Here is a 22,332-nt window from a genome sequence, read left to right as displayed (position 1 = left end):
TCTGTGTCACTTTGTTGCCTGTTACTCTGTGTTATTCTGTGTGGTACTCGATGCTGTATGTTACACTTTTTAAAAATGTAGTCATTCATGGGATGTAAATGTTGCTGGCTGGGCCCAGCATTTATTGACCATCCCTAGCTGCCCTTGAGAAGGTGGTGGTGAGCTGCCTTCTTGAGCCGCTGCAGTCCCTGTGGTGTAGGTACACCCACAGTGCTGTTAGGGAGAAAGTTCCAGGATTTTGACCCAGCGACAGTGAAGGAACGGCCGATATATTTCCAAGTCAGGATGGTGAGTGACTTGGAGGGGAACTTCCAGGTGGTGGTGTCCCCATCTATCTGCTGCCCTTGTCCCTCTAGATAGTAGAGATCGTGGGTTTGGAAGGACCTGTCTAAGGAGCCTTGGTGAATTCCTGCAGTGCATCTTGTAGATGGTACACACTGCTGCTACTGTGTGTCGGTGGTGGAGTGAGCGAGTGTTGAAGGTGGCGGATGGGGTGCCAGTTAAGCGGGGCTGCTTTGTCGTGGATGGTGTCGAGCTTCTTGAGTGTTGAAGGAGCTGCACTCATCCAGGCAAGTGGGGAGTATTCCATCACACTCCTGACTTGTGTCTTGTAGATGGTGGACAGGCTTTGGGGAGTCAGGAGGTGAGTTACTTTCCGCAGGATTCCCAGCCTCTGACCTGCTCTTGTAGCCACAGATATTTATTTGGCTGGTCCAGTTCAGTTTCTGGTCAATGGTAACCCCCACGATGTTGATAGTGGGGGATTCAGTGATGGTAATGCTATTGAACATCAAGGGGCGATGGTTGGATTCACTCTTGTTGGAGATGGTCATTGCCTGACACTTGTGTGGTGTGAATGTTATTTTCCACTTGTCAGCCCAAGCCTGGATATTGTCCAGGTCTTTCTGCATTTGGACATGGGCTGCTTCAGTATCTGAGGAGTCGCGAATGGTGCTGAACATTGTGCAATCATCAGCGAACATCCCCACTTCCGACCTTATGATGGAAGGAAGGTCATTGATGAAGCAGCTGAAGATGGCTGGGCCGCGGACACTACCCTGAGGAACTCCTGCAGTGATGTCCTGGAGCTGAGATGATTGACCTCCAACAACCACAACCATCTTCCTTTGTGCTAGGTATGACTCCAACCAGCGGAGCGTTTTCCCCCTGATTCCCATTGACTCCGGTTTTGCTGGGGCTCCTTGATGCCACACTCGGTCAAATGCAGCCTTGTTACTCTGTAATGCCGAGTAACATATACGGTTCTGTGCCTTGTATTACACAGTGTTTCTGTATTGGTCACCCTGTGCCGAATGGTGCAGTTTATTCTGCATGTCCCTCTGCAGGCTACTCTGGAACAGGAACAGAAGTGGGTCATTCAGCCCTTCAGACCTATTCCACTTATTCCATTAGATCATGGCTGACCACAACTTCATTAACCCATCTTCACTCCATTTCCATTGACATCTCCATCTTGCCTGTCACCCACTGAGTCTTGAAATTTTCAATTGACCCCCGACATCGACGGGGTCGTTGGGAGGGGGTGGGATGCGAAGGAGCTCCAGATTTCCACTCCTCTCTGTGTGAAGGAGCGCTTCCTGACATCAACCCCCACAACCCCCCTCCCCCGGCTCTCATTTTAAGGTTCTGCCCTCTTGTTGCCACTGATGGCCTATAGTTTCTGTCTCCTTCTTTTCTTGAATCTTTAACTATTTTCCAGTCCACTGGGAGCCTTCCAGAATCTAAAGGATTTTGGAAGATTATAAACAATGTATTTACTATCTCTGCAGCCACTTCTTTAAAGACTCTGGGATACAGGCCATCTGGTCCTGGGCTCCTTTTCTTTCTGTTGGGAAATTGAGATAGTTTAAGCAAGTTATATTTGTATTTGTGGGTGTTAGGAATGAGTTTTAGCTTTTAAGTCTAAGTTTGATTTGTATTTCTGTATCTGGGTCTTAAGAAGGGTCCAATGGAGTTTTGGTTTCACTTTAAAAAGGTGCCTGCATTTCTAGCAAGGAGTTTTATGACCCTTAAGGAGAAGTTAATCAAACATGACAGTAGAAAACTGGCTGTTGCCTCGCAACAGGGGACCCGAGAGGCTGGTTCCTCCCACAGAGACACAGAAGAAGAGAAACAGATGTTTGTTTTGGAAGCTGTTGGAGTTCAGTTGGTTTGAAGGCAGCTGTGAAGCAGATGCAGCCTAGTAGGGAGAGATAGCCAGTCCCAAGCTAAGAAAAACCCCAAAAATCCAGGAGAGTGGAAGAGGGGAAAGTCCAAAGAGGACCTTCTAGTCAAAGGAAGGACAGGAACCTGGGAAAAGGTCCCATTAATGAAGTTAAGAGCGAGGGGGCAGAGAGAAAGGGTCCAATCTTCAGCTTTAAAGCGAGAACAGTTTGCAAGAGGCAAGAAGGCCCAGAGAGACAACTGAAGGTCAGTAACACTTTGCTATGGGCATGTGAAGCAGTGGTGTACTGTTAACGCTGAGTCAGTGAGAGAGCGAGTGCGTGAAAGAAAGCTTAAATGCATGTGGTGAACCCACGGAAGAGAGTTCGAAACCCCGGAGGTGAACCCTTGCAGACGGTGTCTGAGAGAAAGCGTCAGTTTGGGAGAAGATTCCAAGGCGAGGTCTTGGAGAGTGGAGATTGGAAACCCTCGTGCGACTGACGGAATTCAGTGGCTGCTTGGTTTACGCTGTGACAAGCGTCTGGGGGGGAGTTGAGGAGAGATCCATAGCATCTATCACTTGGTTTCAGCGTGTGGTGTGTCTGACCAGAGTGCCAGAGATTTACATGGACTGTGCACTTACTGTGGACATTAGAGTATAAGATAGCTTTTGTAACTTCTGTTATCCTTACTAACCTGTATATATCTGTAAAGGTACAGTTATGGGTGAAGAAGTATTGTAATATAGTTCATCTTTTCTTGTTGAAGAAATATTTTATTCGTTTGTTAAAAGTTCATCAACTGACTCCTGTGACTCTGTTCAGTAGCCACTCTCCACATATCTAATTAAACAAATGAAAAGTTAGGACCTATCAAGCCGGGTTCCACTCTGAGGTCAGGCTTGTCCAGGGGGTAACCTCCGCTGGGATCATAACAATCCTTGTCGTGTCTCTAACTTCCTCCCCAGCTCACTGACTCCGAGCCGCAGTGCCTGCAGACAGAGGCAGGACTGGTCACCTTGGGCAGGCTCACTGCCTGTACGTTCTGCAGCCCTGACACTCTCCAGGCTGATATCTCGCCCCTCAGTCACCCTCTCAGTCGATTTTACATTTCTGTCCATTTCCTGATCCACCTCCGATACTAAATTCCCGTCGCTCCTCCTGCCCACTGCCGATATTGGCTGAGGAGATAGTACCCTCGCCTAGGAGTCTCGAGGGTTGTGGGTCCAAATCCTACTACAGACCCTTGGACACATAATCCAGGCTGACACTCCCAGTGCCAGTACTGAGGGAGTGCTGCACTGCCTCTCTGGTAAAGTGTTCATCGGATGCCCCGTCTGGCTTCCTGGGTGAACTCGAAGGTCCCACTGCCCTTGTTGGAAGAATTGGGGCAGTTTTCTCTGCCGTCCTGACCAACATTTATTCCTCAGCCAACACTTAAAAGTGGACCATGTGGTCATTGACTGCATTTGTGTTTTTGGGAGCTTGCTGTGCGCAAATTGGCTGCTTCATTTCCTACCTTGCGAAAGAGCGGCAACACCTCAAGAGTGGCGGTGAAGCGCGTTGGGATGGCCCAAGGCTGGGAAAGGTGCTATAGAAATGCAGGTCTTTCTGTCACTGCTCATGACAATTCTTTTAAAACTTGCTCCCCCTGTCTGTCCCTCTCCGTCATCGCTCTGAAACTCCGCTTTTCAAACCGCAACCTTGGCCTCCTGTTCCATCTCGACTCAGTCGACACCCCTTCCCGCACCCGAGATGCAGGCGGGCAGATATCTAATGATAATTTCCTCAATCGCTTTTGTAGGCAAGGAGAGCCGCGGCCTGGCATTCCACGTCAACCCGAAGCCCGCCTTTCGAATTCCTCGCGATCGCAACCAGGTCAGTACAGCACAGGCTTGGAGAGCGCGGGGTTTCCGGTGGGGGGATGGGGAAACAAGGCAAGGGCGTCTGGGAGCAGCGCGTTGGACAATGAGCCAGGGATCCAGTCTTCAATCGAACTCGAGGAGGATAATTTCTCCTCTATCTGACGACGGCTCAGGACATTCATTTAGAGGGAACTCCATATTGTCGGGGGGGTGTAGAGGGAGCTCCGTACTGTCAGGGGGAGTGTAGAGGGAGCTCCATACTGTCGGGGTGAGTGTAGAGGGAGCTCTGTGCTGCCAGGGTTAGACTTACACTATATGGGGGCAATGGAAGCTTAAGTCTCCACTACCTGAAGCAGTGCAGGGTGGCAGAATAGCCTGAGGGAGGAGAGCGGAATGCCCAGACTGGTACCGAGGGCATGAGCCTCTAGCTGCAGTGACATGGGGTGAGGAGGCAACCGGATTGGTAAACCAAGCTGTGCTTTTGAGATTGAGGGTCTGCCCAGTAACTCAAGGTCAAGCACCTTCACTCTGTCCCTGTCACAGACCAACCCATGCTGATAGGGCAACCGGCAGCAAGGTAGTGCCTACCAGCATTGGCAGGCGGGGAGAGGGGGCAGGTCCCACCAGGCCTGTCCTTCATCCAGCATGGTGGCAGCGGCATTATGATAGACACCTCCTTCCATTCCTTCTCCCCCTCACGCACTCGGGTAACTTCCTGGGGGAGGCAACATGCCAGGAGTTTTAAAAAAACCTCGCAACCCATGTGGAGAAGGATTCTCCGGGAAAAGCCTCCTCTGCCTCCCTCAGGAGATTGAGGATTCCAGGAGGTCCTGAGCCTTATTCAGCAAGACGTCTGCCCTCTTCACGATGCAGTGTCCTCTCCCGCAATCGGGAAATCAGCCTCGCTCCCTCAGTGGAGACTCAACACCCACCGTAACAACAGGTACCACCTCCCAGAGACTCTCTACTCTCTGCAGGAAAGCCATGGAGCCATCTCGATACGGAAGGAGGCCATTCAGCCCATCGAGACCATGCCACCTTCTCAGCGGAGCAAGCTGGTCAGTCCCATTTGGCCCCCGCTCCCTCCCCGTAGCCCTGCAAGTTTATTCTCCCTCAAGCGCCCATCCAATACCCTTGTGAAATCATTCAGCGTCTACGCTTCCAGCCTCATGGGCAGCGAGTGCCAGCTCACCATCACTCACTGTGTAAAGGAAAGTTCTTCCTCACATCCCCACCCTGCATCGCTCGCTCAAAACCTTAAAACTCTATCGCCCCCCCCCACGTCCATGTACCATCAGCTAATGGGAAAAGATTTTCTTGGTCTTTCTTATCCAAACCTGTTATAATCCCGAACGCCCCTATCAAATCTCCCCTCAATCTCCTTTTCTGATTGGAGGATGTTCTCAGTCCCTCCATGTCGGGCTGTGTTGCTGGTCTCTGATTGGAGGATGTTCTCAGTCCCTCCATGTCGGGCTGTGTTGCTGGTCTCTGATTGGTGAATATTCCCAGTTCCTCCATGTCGGGCTGTGTTGATGGTCTCTGATTGGAGGATGTTCCCAGTTCCTCTATGTCGGGCTGTGTTGATGGTCTCTGGTTGGAGGATGTTCCCAGTTCCTCTATGTCGGGCTGTGTTGATGGTCTCTGGTTGGAGGATGTTCCCAGTTCCTCTATGTCGGGCTGTGTTGATGGTCTCTGGTTGGAGGATGTTCCCAGTTCCTCTATGTCGGGCTGTGTTGATGGTCTCTGATTGTATTTTACAGCTGTATTAACCGCTTGTGATTTCAACAACAATGCGAAACCATTCTGTGACTGGGTCCAAGATACGGCTGATGATGGGAATTGGAGTCGGATTTCCGGAAAAAATCCAATAGGCACAGAACCCATGGAAGACTATCCAAATGGAAGTACGGAATGTCCTTCATCTCTCTGTATCTCTCTCTCTCTGACTCTCTGTCTTTCTCTCTCTCTTTCTCTGCCTCTGCCTCTCTCTCTCTCTGACTCTCTGTCTTTCTCTCTGTCTCTCTGCCTCTCTTTCTCTGCCTCTGCCTCTCTCTCTCTATCTTGCTCTCTCTGTCTCTCTGTCTTTCTCTCTCTCTCTGCCTTTCTTTCTCTGCCTCTGTCTCTCTGTATCTTGTTCTCTCTGTCTCTCTGTCTCTCTCTGTCTCTCTGTCTCGCTCTGTCTCTCTCTCCCACTCTGTCTCTCTTTCTCTCTGTCTCTCTTTTCTGCCTCTCTCTATCTTTCTCTGTCACTCTCTCTCTCTGTCTCTCTCTCGCTGTCTCTTTCTCTGTCTCTCTGTCTCTCGCTCTGTCTCTCTCTCTCCTTCTCTCTCTCTGTCTCTCTCTCTCTCTCCCTCTCTGTCTCTCTTTCTCTCTGTCTCTCTGTCTTTCTTTTTCTGACTCTCTCTCTCTGCCTCTCTCTCTGTCTCACTTTCTGTCTCTATCTTTCTCTGCCACTCTCTTTCTCTCTGTCTGTTTTTCTCTCTCTCTCTCTAGTCTACGTAATGAGTTTAAAAGCATTGAGAAATGAGCACTGAAACTGGTCCTCAAACATCAAACAGAATCCATTGGCTGAGATACCATTGGGGAATATGCCAGTGAGTGAGCTACCATTGGACAGGATACTGGTGAATATTCCTAGTTCCTCTGTGTAGGGCTTTGTTGATGGTCTCTGATTGGTGAATATTCCCAGTTCCTCCATGTCGGGCTGTGTTGATGGTCTCTGATTGGTGAATATTCCCAGTTCCTCCATGTCGGGCTGTGTTGCTGGTCTCTGATTGGAGGATGTTCCCAGTTCCTCACCATTGGCGGAGTTCTATTGGATGGGGCACCATTATCTCCAACATGCCTTAAAAAGGGGAACATTCAGGGAATCATTTCACAAACACCGTCGTAGCAAATTGTGGGGAAGGGTTAGTGAGAATGCTGCATTGATGCTCCTCTGGTAGAGATTGCCTGACAGGCAGGGCTCATCGTTCTCTCCTATTCCAATTCCAGCAGGGTATTATATCTATCAAGAGGCTGGCGACTTTGCCAAAGGTCAGTTCGTGAGGCTGGACAGTCCAACCTTGGCTGTGTATGGGGACGTGTGTGTGGAGTTCCGGTACTACATGTACGGAGACAATTTTGACAACGTTCTCAGCGTTTACCTGAAGGGCTCATCCATTGAACAGCAGATTTGGAGTAAAAAAGGAGCTCAGAGTCCATCTTGGCTCCATGGAACAGTTGACTATTCGTTCAAGGCTCCAACAAATATAAAGGCAAGGATTCCTTCAGTGGGCTATTCCCCTGTATAATTATTTACAAACGGTTATGTTGGTTGGTATTGGGTGTGGTTCATTATGTTGGACACCATTGGATTTTTTTATTCTTTCACGGGATGTGGGCTTCGCTGGCTGGGCCAGCATTTGTTACCCATCCCTAATTGCCCCTTCAGAAGGTGGTGGTGAGCTGCCTTCTTGAACCGCTGCAGTCCATGTGGTGTAGGTACACCCACAGTGCTGTTAGGGAGGGAGCTCCAGGATTTTGACCCAGCGACAGTGAGGGAACGGCCGATATATTTCCAAGTCGGGATGGTGAGTGGCTTGGAGGGGAACTCGCAAGTGGTGGTGTCCCCATCTATCAGCTGCCCTTGTCCTTCTAGATGGTAGCGGTCGTGGGTTTGGAAGGTGCTGTCAAAGGAGACTTAATGAGTTCCTGTAGTGCATCTTGTAGATGGTACACACACTGCTGCTACTGTGCGTCGGTGGTGGAGGGAGTGAATGTTTAAGGTGATGGATGGGGTGCCATTAAGCGGGGCTGCTTTGTCCTGGATGGTGTCAAGAATATTATCCAATTACTATCAAAACATTTTATTGAGAGGGCCACTACCTATGTAAAAGTACAACAGAATTTTCAAGAATGTTAAAATTACACTTTTGCTAAGGATATGTCCAGCATTTCATAATTTATCTTGGATTGGGAGAGTTTGTGATTGGGGAGGTGGAGCATAGTGGTATGGTCACTGTCCTCGTATCCGGAGACCCAGGGTAATCCTCTGGGGACCGGGGTTCAAATCCCACCAAGACAGATGGTGGAATTTGAATTCAATAAAAATCTGGAATTAAAAGTCTAATGGCGACCATGATTTTGCCGATTGTTTGTAAAAACCCATCTGGTTCACTAATGTCCCTTTAGGGAAGGAAACCTTCCATCCCTGGGGAGAAAGGCAGAGTTTGTGCTTCAAGTCCGTATGACTCTTTTCTCAGAGCTGAAGGCAAGATCCAGCTTCACCTGCTCCACTCCCCTTAAACAGTATATATTTCACCACATTTCAACCTCTCTTTAGTTCTGATGCACTCGAAACGTTAACTCCGTCTTCCTCTCCGCCGACGCTGTCAGACCTGCTGAGTTTTTCCAGCATTTTTTTTGTCGTTGTTTCAGATTTCCAACGTCCGCTGAGCTTTGCCTTTAATCTTCCACCCTTACCCGTTCTGGGCTACATGCGACTCCGGACCCGCAGCAATGTGGTTGACTCTTAAATGCCCCCCTCTGAAGCAAGGGCAATTAGGGATGGGCAACCAACATTGGCCTAGCCAGCGATGCCCACATCCCATAAACGAAGTATTGGTCGTAGAGTCGGTTGGTCGTAGAGTCGGTTGGTCGTAGAGTCGGTTGGTCGTAGAGTCGGTTGGTCGTAGAGTCGGTTGGTTGTAGAGTCGGTTGGTTGTAGAGTCGGTTGGTTGTAGAGTCGGTTGGTTGTAAAGTCGGTTGGTTGTAGAGTCGGTTGGTTGTAAAGTCGGTTGGTTGTAGAGTCGGTTGGTTACGGTGTTGGCTAGAGTCTGGTGGAACTTTGTGCATCACGTTTAACATACATCTTTCAATATGGCAGGTTACCTTTGAAGCTGTTCGAGGTTCCGCCCCGTCAAGTGACACAGCTGTGGACAACATCACGGTCAGGACAGGACGCTGCTCCAGTAAGGCTGCTTCTAAAGGCTTTCTTCAATTGTTTGCTCCTCCTGATAAGATAATAATTTAGAACCAAGGATAATTCCAACCCAACCAGCTCTGAGACCCAAGATCCAAATGAGGGCCTGCCCTTTTCCGACCATTTGTTGACCATTTCCAAGTTCCTCGGATCCCTCCCGAAGCAGGAACTGATTCTTTTCTTTTGAACGGGTCGTCTCACTGCACAACGTTGGGTGGCGTGTTCAGAAGGGCCTGAAGGCTAAAGAATTCACCACTTGAAGTTCTCAACTCTTTCAACCCTTTGCTCTCTCTTGTCCCTTCTAAGCTTGTGCTTCCATCCAGTCGGCTTCCTCTCTGGGCTATTTGTCAACCTTCCATCATTGTCAACTTCACCTCCCTGTTGCGAGGGTAATTTAAACTCCGAGTCCTCGGCCCTGTCCCCTCTGTTAACCCCCTGAACGGACTCTCCTCCCCATTGGCTCAGCACGCTCTGGCCAGATGCAAAGAACGACTCCACAGCTGGTCTCGCCGATGCGAGTCAGCAACAATTGGTTGGGTTTATAGTCATAACCCGCCGATGGTTTATCGTTGCGACTGGTGCCGTCTTTCGGGTGAGACATTGAACCAAGTTCCCGTCTGCGCTCTCATATAAAATCCCCCTGACGCTATTTTGAAAGGGGGCTGGAGAGTTCTCCCTGGTGTCTTGAGTCACGACTTATCCCTCAACTGATATCACTAAAAAAATAGCTAGAACGTTTTCTCGGGCGGGATCTTGCTGTGCGTGTGGATGCTTTGTCATGTGATCTTTTCAATGATTACTGTGTCAGCGAGAATATCTAACCCAACAGTATTACTGTGTCAGTGAGAGTATCAATCCCAGCATTACTGTGTCAGTGAGAGTAACAATCCCAGTATTACTCTGTCGGTGAGAGTATCTAACCAATAGAGTATTGCTGTGTCAGTGAGAATATCTAACCCAACAGTATTACTGTGTCAGTGAGAGTATCATTCCCAGCATTACTGTGTCAGTGAAAGTAACAATCCCAGTATTACTGTGTCAGTGAGAGTATCTAACCCAACAGTATTACTGTGTCAGTGAGAGTATCAATCCCAGCATTACTGTGTCAGTGAAAGTAACAATCCCAGTATTACTGTGTCAGTGAGAGTATCTAACCAATAGAGTACTGCTGTGTCAGTGAGAATATCTAACCCAACAGTATTACTGTGTCAGTGGGAGTATCAATCCCAGCATTACTGTGTCAGTGAAAGTAACAACCCCAGTATTACTGTGTCAGTGAGAGTATCTAACCCAACAGTATTACTGCGACAGTGAGAGTATCAATCCCAGTATTACTGTGTCAGTGAGAGTATCTAACCCAACAGTATTACTGCGACAGTGAGAGTATCAACCCCAGTATTACTGTGTCAGTGAGAGTATCAATCCCAGTATTACTGCGACAGTGAGAGTATCTAACCCAACAGTATTACTGCGACAGTGAGAGTATCTAACCCAATACGGTATTGCTAAATCAGTAAGAACATAAGAACTAGGGGTAGGAGTGAGCTATTCGGCCCTTCGAGCTTGGTCTGCTATTCAATAAGATTATGGCTGATCTGACCTTGGCCTCAGTTCCACTTTCCTATCCACCCGTCCACCCACCCCCCCCCTCCGATTCCCCATAACCATTGACTCCCTTGTCAATCAAAAATCTGTCCAACTAAGCTTTGAATATATTCAATGACCCCGCCTCAGTGGTCTGCAGAATCCCAAAGATTCTCCACCACCCCCCCGAGAGAAAATAATCCCTCCTCATCTCCATCTTAAATGGGAGACGCCTCGCTCCGAAACTCTGTCCCCTCCTTCTACATTCCCACCCACTACGAGGGGGAAACGTGCTCACAGCTCCCCCCACAACTCAGAATCTCACACGTTTCAATAAGATCGCCTCTCGTTCTTCTCAACGCCAATGGGTCCAGGCCCAACCTTTCCCAAGTAATACAAACTCCTACAGCCAATTTGAACTTCCACCGAACTGCTTCCCGTGCAAGTGTATCCTCCCTTAAATGAGGAGGAATATATGTGAAGATATTATGTTAATATATTGGTAATATTATTATATACATAGCGATCACCGTTTTGCTGTGTCACAGAAGCTCTTACCTATTGCAAACACCTTGGCTACGTAAGCTACGTTTGAGCACGTGATTGAATGTACCCTTCCTTTGCTGTGCAGATTGTATCACCCACTGTGATTTCGATGAGTTTGACAATCTCTGCGGTTGGACCAATGAAGACACTCCGACCCTGGTCCCCTTTGACCAATGGAACGGGCAGACCGACACGGACAACACCGGCCCCGATGATGACTTTTCCAAGCCAGGGTGTAAGACCGCCCGGATTCGAATCCGGATTTTTTTTTGGCACCTGTCGCTGGTCTTGCCAAGAGGGACAGAGAACCCTTTCCAGTGAAAGCACACATGGCGCGGGGAAGGTCAACTGATCACCACCGTTTGTTTTTTTAAGTTCATGATCTCCCAAGGCCAAAAACGTCAACTTTTCAAGCTTTACCCGAGCACCATGTTGCCCAATGCTTGCATTGACCTGTCCCTTTAAGGGGAAGCCCCCCCCACCACCACCGAGGGGCTGTGGTGTGGATGAGCGTCGTCTCGCTCTTCGAGAGGACGGTCCTGGTTCCTGAGGGCGGGCGGAGCGGAGCCTCAGAACGAGGGAACCTCCTGACAGGGCGGCACTCCCCACCCCCCACCCCAGCGCTGTGCTCAAAGCGCCAGTCCCGGGTTAGAGGCTCGGACCCTCCGGGGTTTTGGGCAGGGCCCATCCCCGTGGCCGACAATCCCAGTTGACAGGAGCATCGCCGGATTAAAACCCGACGCGGGGACGCGTAACGAGGAGACCGAGAAGCTCGGGTAGGTTTTAAGGACCGTCTGGAGAGGAAAGGGAGGCGGAGAGGTTTAGTTGGGGGTTGGGGGGGGTGGGGGGGAGTTGCAGAATCGGAAGATATCTCGGAGGAGTCGACCAACAACCCTCCGATTCGAGGACTGGTTTTCCACCCAACCTGGGCTGCTCTGACCCTACAAGTGCCTCAAGAGCATCCTCACTATTCGATAAGTACCCTCACCGTTATTGATGGATATGTTCAGTCCCTTTCCCTCTCCATTTCCCCATGCCTGCTGGACCTCAGAGTTTGTCTTTTTTTTTAATATTCACTTCAGAAGGAGAGTCGTACGGACCCGAAACATTAACTGTGCTTCTCCCTCCACGGACGCCGCCCGACCTCCCGAGTTTTTTTCCTGGCGTTTTCTGTTCTTATTTCAGATTTCCCGGGCCCGCGGGATTTGTCGCTTTGGCCTTAGACCTTGAGCTGGGCCGTTCAGGGGAGAGGGTCGGGGGTGGGTGGGGGAAGGAGGGGGGCGTTGGTGACTTTAGGGGGCCACTGCTTCCCCTTAAAAGTGTGTGGAAATCTAGAACCTTCTCCCGGCCAAAGCCGTCGAGGTTAATTGCGGATTTCAAGAGGGAGATTGGTCGATTTTGATTCAATAATGGAACCATGGCGGGTAAATGGGTTTAAAATACAGACTGACCATGATCTGATCGACTGTCAGAACAGGCACAGAACACAGTCGGTTCCTCCCGCTGTCCTCTGAGCAGCACAGTCGCTGACAGGTCCACGGTTTTTCCTTCTGACCTTTCCTGCTTTCATTGTGGTATTTCATTACAGTCGGCTACTACATGTTAATGGATTCAACGAGCACTCATCCCGGCAACAAGTCTCACTTAAGAAGCCCTTGGGTCTCCTCGTCCGGCTGTCTCACGCTGAAGTTCCACTATTTCATGTATGGGACGGCTACCAGGATGGAGTTAAACGTGTATGCAGCAAAGCAAGGCAAGTATCCGATCCACCAGCTGAGAGGGCAGTCTAGAATCGGGCGCATCCTGCCTGTCCTGACTCTTTAGGGGGGGGAGAGCTACCCAATGAGCCCCGCTCGACCGCAGCCCCCCTCCCCTTCCTCCCGCCAATGCCTCCCCTTTCAAGCATTCGCCCGACTCCCCTCGTTGAAATCTCCAACTCAATCCCGCTTCCACCGCCCTTTCGGGCAGCGCGTTCCAGGTCGCTTGGGCTCCGCTGCAGCGTTCAACCTGCCAACGCTCTCCGCCATTGGTGAGGGCGGGTACCTACCACCCAGAGGGACCGCAGCAAAGGTTCGCACGGTCGGTCCCTCGGATGAGAGCGGGGTGCCCCCCCGTAACTAAGTCGCGTAGACTGGGGCCTATATTCTGCGGCGCTTAGGAGAATGAGAGGCGATCCCACTGGAACACCTAAAAGGGACTTGACGGAGTCGAGGTTGAGAGGTCGTTCCCCCCCTCTGGCTGGGGAGTCTAGAAGATGGGGGCTACGGTCTTAGGGTAAGGAGTCGGCCATTTTGGACCAGGGATGAGGAGAAATGTCTTCGCTCTGAGGGCGGTGAATCTTTGGGATCCCCTACCCCAGAGAGCTGTGGACGCTCAGTCATTGACTGAGATTGTTAGATATTTGGGCACGAAGGGAATGAAGGAAAATGGGAATATGGTCTTACTGAACGGCGGAGCAGGGTCGAGGGGCTGAATGGCCGCCTCTTTCTCCCGCCATGTCCATCAAATCCCTCCACCCGACCAATCAACACCTGCCTCTCTGTCCATTGAAGCCACCTTGTCTGTTGCAATCTAAGTCGGAGGAGACTGGGCCTGGATTCTCCAGAGTTTCGAAGAATGAGAGATGACCTCATTGAAGTGTACAGAATTCTTAAAGGGCCGGACAGGATGGACATGGAAAGGATGTCGCCCTTGGCTCGGGAGGGGTGGGGTGTGGTCTAGGACCAGGAGGACACAGTCTCAGAATAAGAGACAGGCCATTTAGGAGTGAGGTGAGGAGGGATTCCCTCTCTCGGAGGGTGGTGAATCTTTGGAATTCAGACACTGAGCACGTCCAAGACTGAGATGGATAGATTTCTGGAGACTAATGACACCGAGGGATACCAGGATAGCGGTGTCGAGGTAGGAGAATCAGCCCTGATCGAGTTGAATGGCGGAGCAGGCTCGAGGGGCCGAGTGGCCTACCCCCCACCACCCCCCCAGCTCCTCCGTTCCTCTTTAACGCCCTGTGTTTTCACCAGCAGGAGGCAGACTGGGAAAGCCTCTCTTCTCCCTCGTCGGAAACCAACATCCAGGCTGGAAGCCAGCAGCAGTCAACTACCGAGGGCAAGGAAAGATTCAGGTAGGCCTCAGGCTTGTCATATTCTCCTGATGGGCGCTTGAGCAGGTCAGGGAGGGGTGCTCCCTTGGAGAGCGGGCGGGTGGGTGGGTGGGGAGGGGAGGGGGAGGTGGTGGGGGGGGTGGTGAAAGAGGGAAGTTGGCCTGATAGCGCCCTCGAGGGAGCGATGGTATCTCGGAGTGACCTCCCGCTCGCCCTCACCTCAAGCTTCAGGTGTGCTCAACACTTGAGAACCCACCCCGTCGGGTGAAAGGGTAGGAGTAAACCCCAAGGGAGGGGCCTGGAGGTAAAAACAAGGCATTTAGGGGAGGGAAGGGGAGAATTTATTCCATTGGAAGGGGCGTAACTTGTGATTCATGTTAGCCAGCACAGCAAGATCCCACAGGTAGCCACGAGATGTCAATCTGCATTCAAGGAGAAATGTTGGCCGGGCACTCCTTTGCCCAGTGCCCGGTTTTACCGTCTCATCGAAAAAAGAGGGCACCACCCCCTTGCCACCCAGCACCGGCACTGCCACTGGGAGCTTCAGCCGAGGCCGTGAGCTGGTTAAAGTCCGAAGAGGGCGGCTCCCTGACCCGGGAGGCGTGAGTGCCACCCCACTGTGACATGGCGAACATGACGCCCTTCCCCCCCGCCCTCACCATGGTTTGCCCGATGCACTTTTGTTGGTGAAGCGCGTTGGCACACACACACACACACACACCGGCCTCGCCAACTCACGGCCAACAGGGGGGGCACCGGCCGCGGTGAACGGGTTCAGCTCCGAAGCAGCTTTGCAAACGACCCTCTTCTCTTTCAGTTTGTCATTGAAGCGATGCGTGGCGAGACTCCACAGTCTGATATTGCAGTGGACAGCGTCTGTGTTGAAGAGTGCCAACAGGGTAAGACTGCCTTGCCAACACCAGCTCCCCTGCCACCCAGGATTGCCCCAGGCCCCAATAATCACCGCTGACCCACCCGACATCCTGACTGTACACTCCAACAACAACATCTTGCGTTCATGTAACCCTTAATGTAAGGTAACTTTCCAACATGCTACACGGGAGCCATCGTAAAGCAATATTTGACGGTGAGGAGATATGAGGGACAGGTGACCAAAGGCTTGGTCAAAGAGGTAGGTTTTGGGGAGCGTCTTAAAGGAGGAGAGAGAGAGGGAGGCGGAGAGGTTTAGGGAGGGAATTCCAGAGCTCAGGGCCCCATGCAGCTGACGGCGCGGCCGCCACTGGCGGAGCGATGGGAATCGGAGATGCGCAAGAGGTCGGATATGGAAGACCAACGAGATCTCGGAGGGTCCTGGGGCTGGAGGGGATTACAGAGATAAAGGGAGGGGGCCGAGGGCCGTGGATCGATTTGAGCATCAGGGTGAGAATTTTAAAGTCAAGGTGTGGCTTGACCGGGAGCCAATGAAGGGCAGTGAGCACTGGGGGTGATGGAGTTGGAGGACTAGGTGCGAGTCAGGATACAGGGCAGCAGAGTGTTGGGTTTAGCTCAGATTTATGGGAGGGTAGAATATGAGCGGCTTAACCAGGAGTGTATCAGATTAATTCAGTCTGGACATAAGAGATACGGGTGAGGGTTCCAGCAGCAGTTGAGCTGAGAGAGATGTGGAGTCAGGAAATGCCAAGGAACTGGATCCAGACTGTACACCACAGCACTGAAACCTCTCGATTAGATTCCAGCCTGCAACTCACTCCCGGATATCTGTTATTCTATAAATAAACCACCCTGAACCCCTCGATTAGATTCCAGCCTGCAACTCACTCCTGGGTATCTGTTATTCTATATATAAACCACCCCGAACCCCTCGATTAGATTCCAGTCTCTAACTCAATCCCGGGTATCGTTATTCTATATATAAACCAACCCGAACCCCTCAATTAGATTCCAGTCTGGAAATCACTCACAGGTAAATTTTAGCCTAAATATAAACCACTCAAACACCTTGGACAGATTCCAGCCTGCTACCCACTCCCACATTTCTTTCATAATATTTATAAACGCAAAAATCTCTTATTTAGAGCCTCTTGTATGAATGTGTGTCTCGTGTGTATGTTCTTGAATATCTGTTATTCTATATTTAATCTCTGTATCTTTCCGATTTTTGATAACAGGTTCCACAACAACCACCAAATCACCAGGAACCAGTTCAAAACCCACCACAACACAGGAGAACATTCATCCAGGTGAGGACAGGACTGAGGGAAAATATTGTACAGAATGGATTCCAGAGAGTCCCAAAACACCCAATATCTCAGTTATAGACTTCTGAATTCCTTGTTGTAATCTCTGTGACACCCTCAGTTACATTCCAGTATGTAACTCACTCCCGGGTATCTGTTATTCTATATATAAACCACCCCGAACCCCTCGATTAGATTGCAGTCTGTAACTCACTCCCAGGTATCTGTTATTCTACATATAAACCACCCCGAACCCCTCGATTAGATTCCAGCCTGTAACTCACTCCCGGGTATCTGTTATTCTTTTATAAACCCCACCGAACCCCTCGATTACATTCCAGTCTGTAACTCACTCGCGGGTATCTGTTATTCTATATATAAACCCCACCGAACCCCTCGATTAGATTCCAGCATGTAACTCACTCCCGGGTATCTGTTATTCTATATATAAACCCCACCGAACCCCTCGATTAGATTCCAGCATGTAACTCACTCCCGGGAATCTGTTATTCTATACATAAACCCCACAAACCCCTCGATCAGATTCCAGCCTGTAAATCACTCCCAGGTAAATTTTAGTCTAAATGTAAACCACTCAAACACCTCGATCAGATTCCAGCCTGTTACGCACTCCCACATTTCTTTTATTATACTCATATACAACTAAATCCCTTGTTTAGAGCCTCTTGTATGAATGTGTGTCTCGTGTATATGTTCTTGAATATCTGTTATTCTATATTTAATCTCGGTATCTTTCCGATTTTTGATAACAGGTTCCACACCAACCACTAAATCACCAGGAACCAGTTCAAAACCCACCACAACACAGGAGACCATTCATCCAGGTGAGGACAGGACTGGGGGAAAATATTGTTAAGATTGAGTCGAGAGAGTCCCAAAGCACCCAATATCTCAGTTATAAACTTCTGAGTTCATTGTTGTAATCTTTGTAACATCTTCGTTTAGATTCCAGTCTGTAACTAACTCCCAGATATCTGTTATTCTATATATAAACCACCCCGAACACCTCGATTTGATTCCAGTCTGTAACTCACTCCCGGATATCTGTTATTCTATATATAAACCACCCCGTACCCCTCGATTTGATTCCAGTCTGTCACTCACTCCCGGGTATCTGTTATTCTATATATAAACCACCCCGAACCCCTCGATTAGATTCCAGTCTGTAACTCACTCCCGGGTATCTGTTATTCTATATATAAACCACCCCAAGCACCTCGATTAGATTCCAGTCTGTAACTCACTCCCAGGTAAATTTTAGTCTAAATATAAACCACTCAAACACCTCGATCAGATTCCAGCCTGCTACGCACTCCCACATTTCTTTTATTATACTCATATACAACAAAATCTCTTATTTGGAGCCTCTTGTATGAATGTGTGTCTTGTGTGTATGTTCTTGAATATCTGTTATTCTATATTTAATCTCGGTATCTTTCCGATTTTTGATAACAGATTCCACACCAACCACCAAATCACCAGGAACCAGTTCAAAACCCACCACAACACAGGAGAACATTCATCCAGGTGAGGACAGGACTGGGGGAAAATATTGTACAGAATGGATTCCAGAGAGTCCCAAAACACCCAATATCTCAGTTATAGACTTCTGAATTCCTTGTTGTAATCTCTGTGACACCCTCAGTTACATTCCAGTATGTAACTGACTCCCGGGTACCTGTTATTCTATATATAAACCACCCCGAACCCCTCGATTAGATTCCAGTCTGTAACTCAATCCCGGGTATCAGTTATTCTATATATAAACCACCCCGAACCCCTCAATTAGATTCCAGTCTGTAACTCACTCCCGGGTATCTGTTATTCTATATATAAACCACCCCGAACCCCTAGATTAGATTCCAGTCTGTAACTCACTCCCGGGTATCTGTTATTCTATATATAAACCACCCCCCCGAACCCCTCGATTAGATTCCAGTCTGTAACTCACTCCTGGGTATCTGTTATTCTATATATAAACCACCCCGAACCCCTCGATTAGATTCCAGCCTGTAACTCACTCCCAGGTCCCTGTTATTCTATATATAAACCACCCCGAACCCCTCGATTAGATTCCAGTCTGTAACTCCCTCCCGGGTATCTGTTATTCTATATATAAACCACCCGAACCCCTCGATTAGATCCCAGTCTGTAACTCACTCTCGGGTATCTGTTATTCTATATATAAACCACCCCGAACCCCTCGATTCGATTCCAGTCTGTAAACCACTCCCGGGTACCTGTTATTCTATATATAAACCACCCCGAACCACTCGACTAGATTCCAGTCTGTAACTCACTCCCGGGTTTCTGTTATTCTATATATAAACCACCCCGAACCCCTCGATTCGATTCCAGTCTGTAACTCACTCCCGGGTATCTGTTATTCTATATGTAAACCACCCGAACCCCTCGATTAGATTCCAGTCTGTAACTCACTCCCGGGTACCTGTTATTCTATATATAGACCACCCCGAACACCTCGATTTGATTCCAGTCTGTAACTCACTCCCGGGTATCTGTTATTCTATATATAAACCACCCCGAACCCCTCGATTAGATTCCAGCCTGTAACTCACTCCCAGGTCCCTGTTATTCTATATATAAACCACCCCGAACCCCTCGATTAGATTCCAGTCTGTAACTCCCTCCCGGGTATCTGTTATTCTATATATAAACCACCCGAACCCCTCGATTAGATCCCAGTCTGTAACTCACTCTCGGGTATCTGTTATTCTATATATAAACCACCCCGAACCCCTCGATTCGATTCCAGTCTGTAAACCACTCCCGGGTACCTGTTATTCTATATATAAACCACCCCGAACCACTCGACTAGATTCCAGTCTGTAACTCACTCCCGGGTGTCTGTTATTCTATATATAAACCACCCCGAACCCCTCGATTCGATTCCAGTCTGTAACTCACTCCCGGGTATCTGTTATTCTATATGTAAACCACCCGAACCCCTCGATTAGATTCCAGTCTGTAACTCACTCCCGGGTACCTGTTATTCTATATATAGACCACCCCGAACACCTCGATTTGATTCCAGTCTGTAACTCACTCCCGGGTATCTGTTATTCTATATATAAACCACACCGAACCCCTCGATTAGATTACAGTCTGTAACTCACTCCCAGGTATCTGTTATTCTATATATAAACCATACCGAACCCCTCGATTAGATTCCAGTCTGTAACACATTCCGGGGTGTCTGTTATTCTTTGTATAAACCACCCCGAACCCCTCGATTAGATTCCAGTCTATAACTCACTCCCGGGTACCTCTTATTCCATATATAATCACACCAAACCCCTCGATTAGATTCCAGTCTGTAACTCACTACCGGGAATCTGTTATTCCATATATAACCACCCCGAACCTCTCGATTAGATTCCAGCCTGTAAATCACTCCCAGGTAAATTTTAGTCTAAATATAAACCACTCAAACACCTCGGTCAGATTCCAGCCTGTTACGCACTCCCACATTTCTTTCATTCTACTTATAAAAACCACAATCCCTTATTTAGAGCCTCTTGTATGAATGTGTGTCTCGTGTGTATGTTCTTGAATATCTGTTATTCTATATTTAATCTCGGTATCTTTCCGATTTTTGATAACAGATTCCACACCAACCACCAAATCACCAGGAACCAGTTCAAAACCCACCACAACACAGGAGAACATTCATCCAGGTGAGGACAGGACTGGGGGAAAATATTGTACAGAATGGATTCCAGAGAGTCCCAAAACACCCAATATCTCAGTTATAGACTTCTCAATTCCTTGTTGTAATCTCTGTGACACCCTCAGTTACATTCCAGTATGTAACTGACTCCCGGGTATCTGTTATTCTATATATAAACCACCCCGAACCCCTCGATTAGATTCCAGTATGTAACTGACTCCCGGGTATCTGTTATTCTATATATAGACCACCCCGAACACCTCGATTTGATTCCAGTCTGTAACTCACTCCCGGGTATCTGTTATTCTATATATAAACCACCCCGAACCCCTCGATTAGATTCCAGCCTGTAACTCACTCCCAGGTCCCTGTTATTCTATATATAAACCACCCCGAACCCCTCGATTAGATTCCAGTCTGTAACTCCCTCCCGGGTATCTGTTATTCTATATATAAACCACCCGAACCCCTCGATTAGATCCCAGTCTGTAACTCACTCTCGGGTATCTGTTATTCTATATATAAACCACCCCGAACCCCTCGATTCGATTCCAGTCTGTAAACCACTCCCGGGTATCTGTTATTCTATATATAAACCACCCCGAACCCCTCGGTTAGATTCCAGTCTGTAACTCACTCCCGGGTATCTGTTATTCTATATATAAACCACCCCGAACCCCTCTATTAGATTCCAGCCTGTAACTCACTCCCGGGTATCTGTTATTCTTTTATAAACCCCACCGAACCCCTCGAATAGATTCCAGCCTGTAACTCACTCCCGGGTATCTGTTATTCTATATATAAACCCCACCGAACCCCTCGATTAGATTCCAGCATGTAACTCACTCCCTAGTATCTGTTATTCTATATATAAACCCCACCGAACCCCTCGATTAGATTCCAGTCTGTAACTGACTCCCAGGTAAATTTTAGTCTAAATGTAAACCACTCAAACACCTCGATCAGATTCCAGCCTGTTACGCACTCCCACATTTCTTTTATTATACTCATATACACCAAAATCCCTTGTTTAGAGCCTCTTGTATGAATGTGTGTCTCGTGTGTATGTTCTTGAATATCTGTTATTCTATATTTAATCCCGGTATCTTTCCGATTTTTGATAACAGGTTCCACACCAACCACTAAATCACCAGGAACCAGTTCAAAACCCACCACAACACAGGAGAACATTCATCCAGGTGAGGACAGGACTGGGGGAAAATATTGTTAAGATTGAGTCGAGAGAGTCATAACACACCCAATATCTCAGTTATAAACTTCTGACTTCCTTGTTGTAATCTTTGTAACATCTTCGTTTAGATTCCAGTCTGTAACTCACTCCCGGGTATCTGTTATTCTACATATAAACCACACCGAACCCCTCGATTAGATTCCAGTCTGTAACCCACTCCCGGGTATCTGTTATTCTATATATAAACCATCCCGAACCACTCGACTAGATTCCAGTCTCTAACTCACTCCCGGGTATCTGTTATTCTATATATAAACCACCCCGAACCACTCGACAAGATTCCAGTCTCTAACTCACTCCCGGGTATCTGTTATTCTATATATAAACCACCCCGAACCCCTCGATTCGATTCCAGTCTGTAACTCACTCCCGGGTACCTGTTATTCTATATATAAACCACCCCGAACTCCTCGATTAGATTCCAGACTGTAACTCACTCCCGGGTATCTGTTATTCTATATATAAACCACCCGAACCCCTCGATTAGATTCCAGTCTGTAACCCACCGTAATCCCTTATTTAGAGCCTCTTGTATGAATGTGTGTCTCATGTTTATGTTCTTGAATATCTGTTATTCTATATTTAATCTCAGTATCTTTCCGATTTTTGATAACAGATTCCACACCAACTACCAAATCACCAGGAACCAGTTCAAAACCCACCACAACACAGGAGAACATTCATCCAGGTGAGGACAGGACTGAGGGAAAATATTGTACAGAATGGATTCCAGAGAGTCCCAAAACACCCAATATCTCAGTTATAGACTTCTGAATTCCTTGTTGTAATCTCTGTGACACCCTCAGTTACATTCCAGCCTGTAACTGACTCCCGGGTATCTGTTATTCTATATATAAACCACCCCGAACCCCTCGATTAGATTCCAGTCTGTAACTCACTCCCGGGTATCTGTTATTCTATATATAAACCACCCCGAACCCCTCTATTAG

The 22,332-nt window shown here is 48.5% G+C and overlaps 1 protein-coding gene across 1 annotated transcript in view; it reads left to right on the top strand.

Annotated features, from left to right (window-relative positions):
- The first annotated feature begins 3,917 nt into the window (after window positions 1–3,917).
- Window positions 3,918–22,332, top strand: part of LOC144671712 (IgGFc-binding protein-like) — a 57,352-nt gene continuing 38,937 nt past the window's right edge. Inside the window, exons 1-12 of the mRNA XM_078533726.1 lie at window positions 3,918–4,044; window positions 5,788–5,931; window positions 7,022–7,284; window positions 8,895–8,979; window positions 11,206–11,355; window positions 12,709–12,873; window positions 14,144–14,241; window positions 15,038–15,119; window positions 16,350–16,421; window positions 20,066–20,137; window positions 21,258–21,329; window positions 21,999–22,070. Coding sequence (XP_078389852.1) covers window positions 3,918–4,044; window positions 5,788–5,931; window positions 7,022–7,284; window positions 8,895–8,979; window positions 11,206–11,355; window positions 12,709–12,873; window positions 14,144–14,241; window positions 15,038–15,119; window positions 16,350–16,421; window positions 20,066–20,137; window positions 21,258–21,329; window positions 21,999–22,070 — 1,402 coding nt within the window. The remainder of the gene's footprint in view (window positions 4,045–5,787; window positions 5,932–7,021; window positions 7,285–8,894; window positions 8,980–11,205; window positions 11,356–12,708; window positions 12,874–14,143; window positions 14,242–15,037; window positions 15,120–16,349; window positions 16,422–20,065; window positions 20,138–21,257; window positions 21,330–21,998; window positions 22,071–22,332) is intronic.

Source organism: Cetorhinus maximus, chromosome 34 (assembly GCF_964194155.1).
Source record: "Cetorhinus maximus chromosome 34, sCetMax3.hap1.1, whole genome shotgun sequence".
In the NCBI taxonomy this organism is placed as follows: Eukaryota; Metazoa; Chordata; class Chondrichthyes; order Lamniformes; family Cetorhinidae; genus Cetorhinus; species Cetorhinus maximus.
The sequence above is the reverse complement of the archived record's forward strand: the minus strand, read 5'-3'. Positions and strand labels throughout refer to the sequence as shown.